Source organism: Paroedura picta, chromosome 5 (assembly GCF_049243985.1).
Source record: "Paroedura picta isolate Pp20150507F chromosome 5, Ppicta_v3.0, whole genome shotgun sequence".
NCBI classification, from domain to species: domain Eukaryota; kingdom Metazoa; phylum Chordata; class Lepidosauria; order Squamata; family Gekkonidae; genus Paroedura; species Paroedura picta.
In genome coordinates this window covers 97534836-97548379 of record NC_135373.1, presented here as the reverse complement: position 1 = coordinate 97548379, position 13544 = coordinate 97534836, and the positions used below count along the sequence as shown (strand labels likewise).

Sequence of the window (13544 nt, the reverse complement as noted above, 5' to 3'; positions counted from 1 at the left end):
CCAAAAGTGGATTCACCCTCCGGAAAGTGCTACACTCCTGCAACCAATCTGCAACACTAGCGGGAAAGTTCTGTGCGTTACCATTGTTGCGGTTTCTGCAAAGTCCCTCCCCCTGGCTCTCTCCTCTGATCTTCCGGCGAAACGATCGCCATTTTTTTTTCTCCGAGCGAGCGGAGATCAACGCACCGGCAAGCCTTCGTTTACCCAGTGAGGCTTCCCCAGCTGCAGTCCCTCTGTTTAAAGTCACCAAGCACAAGCATCATAGAGGCCCATTTGCTGGATTATTTTCACTTTATTTTTCACACTGTTTTTGGCCGAAAATCGCGCCCGTGAGGGAGGGGATTTTTTTTTTCACTCGGGAGGAGCGTGGCAACGATGAAACGGCAGTTCAAACATCATCTGCTAGCTGGATGGGTCTCTCCGTTGCAACGAATCAACGCATATTCGTTGCAATGGGTGTTTTTTTTTTTTTTAACTTTCCTTAAAGGGAAAGGGGCTGTTTGGGAGCATGCTAACGGCCGACCATTGGCTGCTTGACGGCCAGGGGCGGGACACAGCTCAGCAATAGCGCTTCCTTTCTAGCGATTTTTGCCGAGACCGGAAGCCTGTGGGAAACGATAGAAACGCAACTGGATTCCACTACAAAGGCAGGTATGCATAACGACGAATTCCACTATTTAAAATGGTGATTTTTCGTTCAGCAAACAATTTGCTACATGGATCCCGGTGCGGAATGGCCCCTAATATGGATCTGAGTACACAGAGGGGAATGGAAAACAGAAAATATTTGATTGTTTCAAATATACAGTCCTTGCAAAAATAAAGCAAGTATTTTGTAAACATGAAACTGAAGAATGAGCAAGGATAAAATTAGTCACATTCAGCCTTTCAGCTGAATTCCACTGCCCACATGGCTAGATTCCATGAACAAAAGTTATACTTACTGAACCCATTTCCTGCCCAAGAACTGCATTCACTACTCCCTTGAGGATATATTCCTGGAAAAATATTAGATTGAAAGACAAATGGTTAAATGATGCAAACAACTAGGTGACTTGTAAACTACAGTATTCAAATTAATAATACACATATTTCTGAATTGCCCAACTCTGTGGTTCCTGACAAAGCCAGGATACACTAAATCCAAATGCAAACCAAAATCACACTGTTTATGAACTACTGACTTGCATGAAATGAACAGACTGTAGTTCAGACAACCATTCTAAAAACCCTACAGCAAGTATCAGCTGTAAGAAGCCCAAATGGTTAAAAGTCTGATTGAAGTGGGTAGCCGTGTTGGTCTGAAGCAGCAGAATAAATTTAGAGTTGAGTGGCACCTTTAAGACCAACACATTTTTATTCAAGGTATGAGCTTTTGTGTGCACACCTACTTCCTCGGGTTTTAGGCGTCACTAGACTATACATTTGTTCAGTTGAAAGACTAGTTACTCTTTTTATTCCTCTAATAAACTCAAACATACCACACATCAGTGAATGCTATGACCTGAATGATTTGGGGGGCTAGGAAAGCAATTACACATCCTACAATGATATACCATTTGCCGGCGTATAAGACGACCCCGCAACATTTCCACTCAAAATACAGTACTATGGGCCACTATGGGCAGCTATGTCTATCCCAACTGAAGTGCACCCGGCATATAAGACGACCCCCCCACTTGGAGGCATGTTTTTCACGGGGGAAAAGTAGTCTTATACGCCAGCAAATACTGTATTTGCATTCTGAACTCCAGGGTTTACTACTTCTGGACAGTAACTGAAAAAGCATGTCCTTTCCTCATAAGATACCTATTTCCTTTCATAGACTACAGTGTATAGCCAGGAGAGGATTTCAGTTTATTGTATCTTAAATCTACTTATATCTTGGAGTTCATAAAGTGACATATCTTCCGGGCAACCAGAGAGGTCAAAGGCTGTGATAAGTGTGTAATGAGGTCTAGCTAGGAAAAGAGTGTATAAGCAAAATGTACTGAATAAAGCCCGGGGTCCGGAGAAGCCCTGGGAAGGGAGAGAGACGGGCAGAAGATTCCCTTTTCTCCAGATACCTGTGTCGTGTGTGTCCTTTCAACCCTACATTACCTGAACAACCAAAATGCCTTCCATTTAAAGAAGCAGACTTCTAAAGGTTAATGATGAACTTGGAATAACCTATGTAATAAGCCAAAAGAAGAGTTGCACATGCAACACATATGCTCTTTTTTGGAACAGTAAAGCCCAATTCCTGGTCAGATACCTCACTTTAAGAGGACTTTTCTATTTCTCTGCTCAAGAAGGTTCAATATGGTATATGAAGAAGTGAACTAGTGGTCTTTCATGCACAAGGGTTTAACACCTGTTCAGTAGTTATGATGCATTCTTATTTTATTTAATAATGCCATAGGTTTTCCGGTACCTGAGGAGTTGTAGGTTCCAGGTCCTTAATCAGGTTGTAAGCCTCTTGTGCATCATCTGAAGTAACATAAGATAAAAGATGTGCACTTCTGAGAACTATCACCTTATATTTTATATGAACATTTAGCAGAAAGCGATAACAATTTATACAGTGGAGCAAATCTGTGCCTAGTTGGAGATGTATTTCTTTACAATAAATGTAACAGACTTTATACTGCATCATTGTTATAATTCAGAACCTCTTGCTTATATTCTAGCTAATGTTTGTATCAGCATCAAGGTAAAAACATTTTTCCCATTCTTTTCCTTCCCATATTTATCCATCTTTAGAGTTAGAGGACAGGATACAAAGAACAATTCTGTCACAGAGCTTCATATATATATATATATGGGTCCTGTCTGATCCTTGGGGTGACGCCCTCTAGCGTTTTCATGGCAGACTCAATACGGGGTGGTTTGCCAGTGCCTTCCCCAGTCATTCATATATATATATATGATTTTTTTAAAGGATTGCATTATTCAGGGCAAGTGATTCCTAGCACCTTAGCCTTAAAGTTATGGAGTTGGATCCATAGCATACATCCTGACAACTGACCCTCTGCCCTATTTCATAACAACCCTAATTAAAACAAGATGTTCTGCTAAAGTAACTGGGGCAAATGCTGATTTTTCAGTTCACCCATCTTCACAGGAATGTAAACAATTTGCTTAATTCCCCAAGCACCACAAACAGAAAACAGCAAAAAAAGTTGTCAACTGCTATACCCCAACCCTCCCTGGAAAAAAGCAAAACAAAATAACCTCTATTCTTACTTTGAGATAATGGATTTATGGAAAGTCCTGAGAGATTAAAAGGTTTACCACCTTCACTACATCAGAGAAAATGCCAGAGATTTATTTACCTTGTCGAAGGTAGTAAATAACTAAATTCAATCTGACTTCAGGAATAACATCAATCAGGGAAGGTAGTACTTGAAGAGCCCCCTCCCCGCCTCGGAATACCACCTGCAAAGGAAAGCCCTAACTGCATTAGTACAGCAGCAAGTTGCAGTATATAATCGTGCATCTCTTTAGAAAATATTACTATGTTTCATAAGCAAAAATCCAGTCTGTTTTCTCAAAAAGTTCATAATCCAAAGTAATAATTGTGGCAGGGAAGGAATGCCATCAGAAAAGATGGAAGGAGGGGTAGAGAACAACAAGGGCTGAATGGGTAGAAATGCAGATAATTTTGTTACAGGTGGGAATGGACAAAAGTGGATTTTGAGGAGGACCATATTCAAGCAGTGCCAGCAAATTTGGAAAACCCAACAATGGCCACAGGATTAGAAAAGGTTAGTTTACATTCCAATCCCAAAGAAGGGCAATGCCAAAGAATGTTCAAACTACCACACCATTGCACTCATTTCTCATGCTAGCAAAGTTATGCTCAAAATCCTACAAACTAGGCTCCAGCAATATGTGGACCGAGAACTTCCATAAGTAGAGGCAGGATTTCGAAGAGGCAGAAGAACTAGAGATCGAATTGCCAACATACGCTGGATCATTGATAAAGCTAGGGAGTTCCAGAAGAACATCTAGTTCTGCTTCATTGACTATGCTAAAGCCTTTGATTGTGTGGAGCACAACAAATTGTGGCAAGTTCTTAAAGAGATGGGAATACCAGAGCATCTTATTTGTCTCTTGAGAAACCTATATGGAGGTCAAGAAGCAACAGTGAGAACTGAGCATGGAATCACTGACTGGTTCAAAATTGAGAAATTAGTTCGGCAAGGCTGTATACTGTCGCCTTGCCTATTTAACTTGTATGCGGAGCATATTATGAGAAAGGCGGGGTTAGAGGAGTCACAAATTGGGATCAAGATTGCAGGAAGAAATATCAACAACCTCAGATATGCAGATGATACCACTCTAATAAAAGAGCCTCTTGTGGTGCAGAGTGGTAAGGCAGCAGTCATGCAGTCTGAAAGCTCAGCCCATGAGGCTGGGAGTTCGATCCCAGCAGCCGGCTCAAGATCGACTCAGCCTTCCATCCTTCCGAGGTCAGTAAAATGAGTACTCAGATTGCTGGGGGGTAAACGGTAATGACTGGGGAAGGCACTGGCAAACCACCCCGTATTGAGTCTGCCATGAAAACACTAGAGGGCATCACCCCATGGGTCAGACATGACTCAGTGCTTGCACAGGGGATACCTTTACCACTCTAATGGCAGAAAGTGAAGAGGAACTAAAGAGCCTGTTGATGCGGGTGAAGGAGGAGAGTGCAAAAAATGGCTTGAAACTCAACATCAAGAAAACTAAGATCATGGCATCCGGCCCTCTCAATTCCTGGCAAATAGATGGGGGAGAAATGGAGATGGTGACAGATTTTATTTTCCTGGGCTCCAAGATCACTGCAGATGGGGACTGCAGCAAAGAAATTAAAAGCGCTTGCTCCTGGGGAGGAAAGCTATGGCAAATCTAGACAGCATCCTAAAAAGCAGAGACATCACCCTGCCAACAAAAGCGCGTTTAGTCAAGGCTATGGTCTTCCCAGTTGCAATGTATGGCTGTGAAAGTTGGACCATAAGGAAGGCCGAGCGTCAAGGAATTGAGGCTTTTGAACTCTGGTGCTGGAGAAGACTCTTGCGAGTCCCTTGGACTGCAAGGCAAACAAACCGGTCAGTCCTAGAGATCAGCCCTGCCTGCTCCTTAGAAGGCCAAATCCTGAAGATGAAACTCAAATACTTTGGCCACCTCATGAGAAGGAAGGACTCCTTGGAGAAGAGCCTAATGCTGGGAGCGATTGAGGGCAGAAGAAGAAGAGGATGACAGAGAATGAGGTGGCTGGATGGAGTCACTGAAGCAGTAGGTGCAAACTTAAATGGACTCCGGGGAATGGTAGAGGACAGGAAGGCCTGGAGGATCATTGTTCATGGGGTCGCGATGGGTCAGACACGACTTCACACCTAACAATAACAACAATATTCAAGCAGGGAGTGCCAGCCATCGGAAACAGCCAAGAACAATGACTAGAAATGTGAAAGAGAGCAAAATATTGTTGTGTGATTCACAATCATATATCTTAAGAGTGGTAGTTGCAGGCAAATATTAAAGTTATGTTTTTTTACAGATTGGAATACCCATACCTGAACTGGAACTAGATACTACAATATGCATGCAACTCCTGCTGAGAATAGCAGCAGTGTGTATGGCTCTCTCATTCCAATATCCATGGGCAAATAATACAACATTATATCATGATATGGGCACACTGTATTAGGCATGGCAGAGATCAGGTTGAAAGGTCCATCCTGGCAATCAGTGGGCAAGGGGGTATTTATCAGGAACAGGAGGCCCATCCAACGTACAGTGACGTGACCATGTCACTAACTTTGGTAGAATTTGGCTTCCACCACAGAGTTTTTGTCCAAATAGCAGAGCATTGCTCTGACATCCTAAATGTGATGATGTCACTGCTGAGTCACATGGACTGTAACATAGGCACATTGCTGGATATCCTCTGGCTGGATATCCTCTTTTATCCACATTGGCTGGATATCCTCTTTTTCAGGATAAGTTCCCCTCCATCAGCCAGTTGATTGGTGACTGAAAGATAGGGCCTGTCAGCAAAGAATACCCTCCTCCATGGGGGATGGGTCTGGCAACCCTAGGCAGGGAGAGAAAACTTAACACTTGCTGTTTTGGAATCCCTTGAATGTGCTCTTTAATATCTTATATTTACCATGGAGCAAATAGAGTCAAGAAGCTTGTGCTGGATGTGGAGCTAGTGAAGGGATGAAGGATGGGTGTCATATAGTTCCGACACTAAAAATGGTAATTTTCAAAGCTGAGTTTTGGACAGAGATGTCAGAGGGACAAGTCAGAAAGAAGAAGGCTACAATGGTCATAGCTGGATATGACCAGACAGGAATGTATAGGTTTCTGCAATGTTATAAGAAGAATCAGTTAAAAAAACTGACAATGGAATGGAGGGCAACAAGGGTTATTGACTAACAAGAGGTAATTGAGTAATATGATCATGGGAAGGAAGATTTAGATAGATAATTCAGTCTTGTCCATGTTGAGAAGGAAATGAGGCTCCAAGTTGATACATCAGAGAAGAAGGTAGAAAGGGAAGAAAAGATCTGACACAAAGTGGTGTAGCTTGCTAACACTGGAGGCCTTCACATCATTCAAGAAGAGAACACAGAGAAAGATATGTACAGAACCAAGAACAGAATCTCTCAGAGAAGAGAAGACTAACCAGAAAGGAGATTTCTCCCAGTGGAAACACTAAATGAGTCATCTGAACTGGTTGAGATCAGAGTTAAAAAACATAAGTCATGAAAGGAATCAAACTGTATTAAAAAAACAGCAGAGAATATAAGGAGAACAGCTGATAGGGTAGCAAGGAGATAATCTGTGATTTTAGCAAAAGAGTAAAAGATTGTAATGAGCCTCTTGTGGCGCAGAGTGGTAAGGCAGCCGTCTGAAAGCTTTGCCCATGAGGCTGGGAGTTCGATCCCAGCAGCTGGCTCAAGGTTGACTCAGCCTTCCATCCTTCCGAGGTCGGTAAAATGAGTACCCAGCTTGCTGGGGGGTAAAACGGTAATGACTGGGGAAGGCACTGGCAAACCACCCCGTATTGAGTCTGCCATGAAAACGCTAGAGGGAGTCACCCCAAGGGTCAGACATGATACCTTTACCTAAAAGATTGTAAGATGTCAAGAATGGAACCGGATGAGAGAAAACACTACAGGAATCAAGTCACAGGTGGGAAAGAAATCAGCTTTGAGTTACAGGTGGTTTGAGGAACCAGTTTTTAGAGAATAGAGATGGTGGGATCTTGAACACAGCAAGAAAGTAGCCAAAGAATGAAGGGGCAGGAGTCGTAGGCCATCTTTTGGACTACAAGTCTTTGCACCAGTGGAAAGGGATTGAAAAAAACATAGGGACCTTCAGAATTGGACTTTTCCAAAATGCTAGTTGTGATAGTTGAAGGGGAAAAAAAATTGAAGTCTCAGCAAATGAATGAAAGCACATGATCTCCAGCCTATGCAAATGAGACATCTCTAAACTACATTATATAAGTTTGCAACGTTCACAATATTTACTCACCAAATTGTGTTTAATAAGTTCTTTAGCAAACTCAAATGATGTTGAAGCACTGTCCATCAGACTCTTGAGCTCTGCCTTATAGTTTAAAAGAAATGTTTAAAAAAATCAGACAGTAACAGTATAGTGGCTACACACAGAGGGAAGCACACTATTGTCTATCTTTTGTACCCTAAATACTATATGACTAACTTGTTTCAAGTTAAACATGTCAAAACAGTTGGAAATGCCAATATACACTCAGACACCCCCCAAAAAGCTCACACAATTAAGTGTATATGTATATAGCTAGTAAAGTAAATACTGAAATCAAAGTGCTAAGTAAAGTCACAGACAACTTTGAAGAGTGGGAGAAGCTCATATCAAGAGAGACTGATATCAAAGAGGAAAACAACATACCTCAGCAGCCTTCCCATTATAGAGTCGAAAATGATTACAGGCCTTTAAATTAAGAGCAATAGTGCTATCAGGAACTTGCTGAAGGTAAACGGCTAGCACCTCTTGAGAGACATCATAGTAATCCAGCTTGTAGTAGCACAAGGCTACATACACATTGAGGGCCAGATATTCCCTACAGAATGAAACATTAAACTAGTTAAACAAGTGTTAAAATAATTGTACTTTTAAAAGCCTGCATTAACTTTAATGGCAGCAACATCAGTTAAATTATAGCATTAAAGCAGAAGGTTCCTAATATGGTTGCCTAAGTGATCTTGCATAAGTCATTCTATCACCATGTTCCATCAGTAGAATTGTTTCAGCCAGCGCTATAATATAATAAGGCATTAATAAATGCCATAAAAAGAGGATGGATTAGAAAAGGGTTCCATAAACTACACATGATAACTGTTCCTTTCGTTCCATCCTCCAGGCGTTGCAACAAATCCCTGCCGATGTGGGAGCATATAGATATTCCACAGCATCAGCCGATAAGGCATTGTGGAATCTTTGGGAGATGGGGAGGCTGGGAAGCAACAGAAAAACAGGACACTAGTTAAGTAGTTAGGCTGTGCCAGATTAAGAGGAAAGTATTGTACATACAGGTACATTTGGCTCAGGGGGCTTTGGTGAGGCAGATATAATGCAGGTGTCCCTAGGAAAATAGCATGTTTGGGAATTGTTAGGGGACTGAGAGAAACATCCAAAGAAACTGATACAAGAAGCTGTCATTATGACAAGATTCTGAGATTCTTAGATTTAGTGAGAAGTTCTAAGAAAAATCCTTCTCATACACAGGAACAATGTGTCATTTATATAAAATTGTGCTTGCTGCTACTTTCCTAGAGCAAAGCTCCTGCACTCCCTTAAAAGCTGATACCTTGTTGAATTCCTTAATTTATCCCTCAAACAACTATGATAAGCCCTTCTGAAGGAGACATAATAAGAAGGCATAGGTGTGAATCACTCAAGGAGAAGGAAAGGGGGAAGCAATACAAATTACTTCAGAGTCCTATTCTACCTTTCCAGGCTTCTCCTACAATAAAAAGGTAAAGGTATTCCCTATGCAAGCACTGGGTCATGTCTGACCCTTGGGGTGATGCCCTCTAGCGTTTTCATGGCAGACTCCGCATGTAATCCAGCAATCATTTGTTAATCTTGCCCTACAGACCACTGGCAACCCACACCATAAATTATTTGGTCACCAAATCAATTTAGTGACTTCTACTGGAAGGTGTGATGTGGGAGGGTAATGGATAAAAATGTTCAACCATTATGGGAGGGGGTCACTTATGCTAGCTTGTTTTAATTGTTAGCAGAGTGGTTAGGAGAGCCAGCTTGGTGTAGTGGTTAAGAGTGCAGACTTCTAATCTGGCAAGTTAGGTTTGATTCCGTGCTCCCCCACATACAACCACTTGGGTGACCTTGGGCTCACCACAGCATTGATAAAACTGCTCTGACCAAGCAGTAATATCAGGGCTCTTTCGGCCTCACCTACCTCACAGGTGTCTGTTGTGGGGAGAGGAAAGGGAAGATGAAGTCTCTTTGAGACTTCTTCGGGTAGAGAAAAGCCGCATATAAAAACTCTTCTTCTACTTCACACATTATTGTTTTAGTTGTAAAACATTATAGGATGCATTCTCCATGGTTGTAGAGTAAATCTTGAAGACACTTGCTTTCTTCTTTGCTCCTGTGACTGTCCCTCATTCTTTATGCTATCTCCTCTTAGTTAATTTATTCCTTTATATACTGCCTTTCAATGCTACTCTGTGTTTCTCACTGCATGTGTATTTCTTTTTAAACAAAGCACAACATTAATTTAAGGGAAATTGCAGACTAGTGGATCAAAGAACTAATGACTGATGCTGGTAGTCTAGTGTTTGAATTAATACAGTTCCTTTGGGTCACCAAAATCTAGAAAAGAAACTGGGTACCTTGAATAATATTACATCCCAATCCAATGTATATTTATGTAACATATCTAGAATAGCAGCCCTGATGTGCCCTTTTCCTTGGGTTTCCACATGCAAACTATGCAATATCACAAGAAAATTTAAGTCTCAGTACAGGAGATTACAAGTTAAAAAAATTATGAGATGCACAGCAGTAAATTTTATAATGAACAAGCGTATTTCAATGCAGCAACTGCCAAGGGTTATTCACGGAAATTTAGCAATAATTGATTAACAGTACTGGCAAAACCTGGAAGAGGTCTTCTCCAGTGAAATACTGCCACCAATACAGTATTAAGCAGAGAGGGGGGGGGGAGGAAAAGTTGACCAAACCGATTATCGAGAAGTATGCGTTTGTAGATATCAATGGCCTCTTGGTAGTGAGATCGCATATAGTGGATAGATGCTAGGCTGAGTTGATCTTCTGTTATGTCCTGCAGATTCTGGTGGAAGCTCATCAGTTTCTTCTCATCACCAAACTATATAGTTAAGAAGATATAGATGCCTGACACACAGAAATTAAATAGTCACATGCTGCAGTTATTCTCCAGTAACATTTTCCTCGGGGCACTGTTTTATCTTCTCCTAAAATCCCTCTTTTCTGCTCACTAACTTCAGGAGTTACATACAGAAAACTTGTCCCTTAGGGTCCTTGTACCAGCCCCTGTGCCTGCCCAGCAACACTAGTCTGTCTACTGCTTCCATTGACATATTTGAAAGCCAGTGTTGTGCTAGAGCTGGAGAGATCTAGGTTCAAATCCCCCTTCCCAACATGAAGCTTCCAGTGTGTCCTTGAGACAGACATTCTGTCTATCTAACCAGTCTTGCAGGGAGAGGAAAAGACCATGTAATCTTTCAAGGAAATGTGGGATAAATATGTAATAAAGATAAAGTTCTTCCTGTGCTTAAACAAATGAGATCCCCCTCAACCACTGGACCTTTCAGAATCTAAGATAATATAGAAGCACGTGGGGTGTGTGTGTTCCTGTTGCTAGGGAAACATTTCAGTATATTTCAGGTACTCTGTAGTTATTCTTTTTTTTAAAAAAAAAATTCCCATTCTGTGAATTTAGGCAGATTATATGTCGGTGGGCAGAAGAAATTGTGTTGGTGCTTGGGAGGTGAATTTCCTCCAGGCCAGACTGGCCAGGGATTCTGATGGGGGGGCATCATCTGGGCATGGAATTGGGGTCTCTGTGGGTGGGCAGGTAGTTGTGAATTTCCTGCATTCTGCAAGAGGGTGGACTAGCTGATCCTGGAGGTCCCTTCTAGGATTCTATATACATACCTTGTGCGCTAAATGGAATAGCAGACGATTTTGGAGTCGACTTTTGGGAGCTGAAAACAAACCCAGAAAAATATAAAGCAAACCTTATATCAATATTTGGGTTTTACAAATATTTAGAACTGTATGCTGTTAATTAGTTCAGGAATACCTCCTGTATTTCCACTTATACATTACCCATCCAATCCTGTTAGTCTTCAATCTGCTACTGCAGTGGTCCCCAACCTGCGGGCCGCGGCTCCCTCTCCCCGCCCCCCCCTGCAGTAAAAAACTTCCCAGGCCGCAAGCTTGCGGCCCAGGAAGCATCTTACTGCGGCAGGGCGGGGAGAGGGAATCGGGGCGGGCCGCGCCCGTGTGGGCTCACGGGGCGCGGCCCGATGCGCGGGCGCGGCTCGCGGGCGCGGCCGATGCGTGGGCATGGCCCGCGCGGGCCGCGCCCCAATGCCCTGCTGGTCCCCAACCTCAGAAAGGTTGGGGACCACTGTGCTACTGGACTTGAAACTATCTATTCTCCTGCAAGCCAACACAGCTACTCTACAAAACTATTTGCATTACCACCTCACCTTTCAAGGCTGCTTGTTCAGCTTGTGTATACATCCCAAGGAAGAAGTAAGTGCATGCTAGATTCACCCAAACATCAGGGTTGCAGCCAGGTCGTTTGGTCAAAGCCTCATACTCCTGAAATAAATAAACCTTCCTGAAATGTTCATTGTATCGCAACCAGATCTAAATAAGTACAGGTAATATTTCTGTTTGCTTCCACGTTCAAATATCATGCAATGATAATTCCCAGAAGCAGGATATGTAAGCCCAGATACATTTTCACAGAAATAATAACAATAATCTGCAGGACAGATCAGCTTAGTTACAGCTCAAAAGTTGAATCCGAAAACAGCTTTCTCAAGATTACCTAGTGCATTAATGACTGAACTGTGATCTTCAAGGGGGAAACTTTCTTACTCATAGCTTATACTCAGCACTGCTGAATTACATTAATTTACAATTCCCCATCCATTGAAGCAGATCTGACTAATCAGGATCCCAAGACACCAAGAGATTAACAAATTTGTGTAGTAAATTTTGACCCAGAAAGTTGAAAAGGATTAAATAATCACAGAAGTCTTTTGAAAACAGGTCTAAATCCAATTGCATAATTGATGCAAAACTCAGGGTTACAAATCCAAAACTGCAAAATGTACCATGGTCAATATCAGAGATCATAACAAGTCATGCATAAGAGCAAAAGGGAGAAGACAGGGAAGTTCCATGTGAGAATGTGTGAGGCAGTACACCAGGGGTCCTCAAACTACGGCCCGCGGGCCAAATCCGGCCCCCGGACGATTTTTATCTGGCCCGCCGGGTGTTTTTCCCTCCAGCCGCCTGTCAGCAGCCGACTCCCTGCGGTGCGCATGTGTGAAACTTGAGCTGCAATCTCTGAGTCCCGCCTTTTCTCCGTCTCTTCATTCTTCCTCTGTCTCTGGCGTGATTGGAGGGATAACGAGTGTGCCTGTGCAAAGCCAGCGGCTGCCTGATCGAGGTTAAAAACAAGCTAGGATTTTTTTTTTTTACGTTAGGAGAGCCTTTTTTCTTAAGTTGGTTAGTTGGCTTGAGCTTAGAGTAGCAACAGGAAAATGAGGTTTACAACGCAGCGCAGGGTCTGCAGCGCACAGCGGCTGCCTTAGAAGAACTCTGCTCTTGCAAGGATTTTAATCTTTACCCCCCCCTACCTTCCTGTTGGATCTCTTTTGCCAAGCTCTTTTTGCTGCCTTCCTCCGAAGAGAGACCCGCCCCCCCACCACGTTAAAACAATTAGGATTTTTTTTTAACATAAGGAGAGCCTTTTTTTGAAGTTGGTTAGTTGGTTGGGGTGGTTTCTAGGTGGGTGGCATAACAATGATAATGCAAATGGTCAGTGCTCAGAGGAAATGCAAATGGTCAGTGCTCAGAGGAAATGCAAATGGTCAGTGCTCAGTGTTATTGCATGGGAACTTAATCCAGCTCTGCAGACAGCGAAGGAGTAGGAAACCCAATTTAATTGACAGTAGAAGAAGAAGAAGAGTTGGCTCTTATATGCCGCTTTTCTTTACCTGAAGGAATCTGAAGCGGCTTACAATCCCCTTCCCTTCCCCACAACAGACACCCTGTGAGGGAGGTGAGGCTGAGAGAGCCCTGAGATTACTGAAGAAGAAGAGTTGGTTCTTCTATGCTGCTTTTCTCTACCCAAAGGAGTCTCAAAGTGGCTTACAGTCACCTTCCCTTTCCTCTCCCCACAACAGACACCCTCTGAGGGAGGGGAGGATGAGAGAGCCCTGAGATTACTGAAGGAGAAGAAGAGTTGGTTCTTAGATGCCACTTTTCTC

At 42.6% G+C, this 13544-nt stretch overlaps 1 protein-coding gene across 4 annotated transcripts in view; it reads right to left on the bottom strand.

Moving 5' to 3' along the window:
* IFT56 (intraflagellar transport 56) overlaps window positions 1-13544 on the bottom strand; it is a 36632-nt gene that overhangs the window by 17511 nt on the left and 5577 nt on the right. For 3 of the 4 annotated variants that reach the window (XM_077339285.1, XM_077339284.1, XM_077339286.1), the window contains 8 exons: window positions 11748-11862; window positions 11188-11237; window positions 10233-10378; window positions 7909-8080; window positions 7513-7587; window positions 3315-3417; window positions 2414-2469; window positions 945-998 (listed from right to left, as the gene is read on the bottom strand). In XM_077339285.1, the coding sequence (XP_077195400.1) occupies window positions 945-998; window positions 2414-2469; window positions 3315-3417; window positions 7513-7587; window positions 7909-8080; window positions 10233-10378; window positions 11188-11237; window positions 11748-11862 (771 nt within the window). Of the gene's footprint in view, window positions 1-944; window positions 999-2413; window positions 2470-3314; window positions 3418-7512; window positions 7588-7908; window positions 8081-10232; window positions 10405-11187; window positions 11238-11747; window positions 11863-13544 lie in introns of those variants that run through there. The other variant, XM_077339287.1, reaches the window with a different exon arrangement.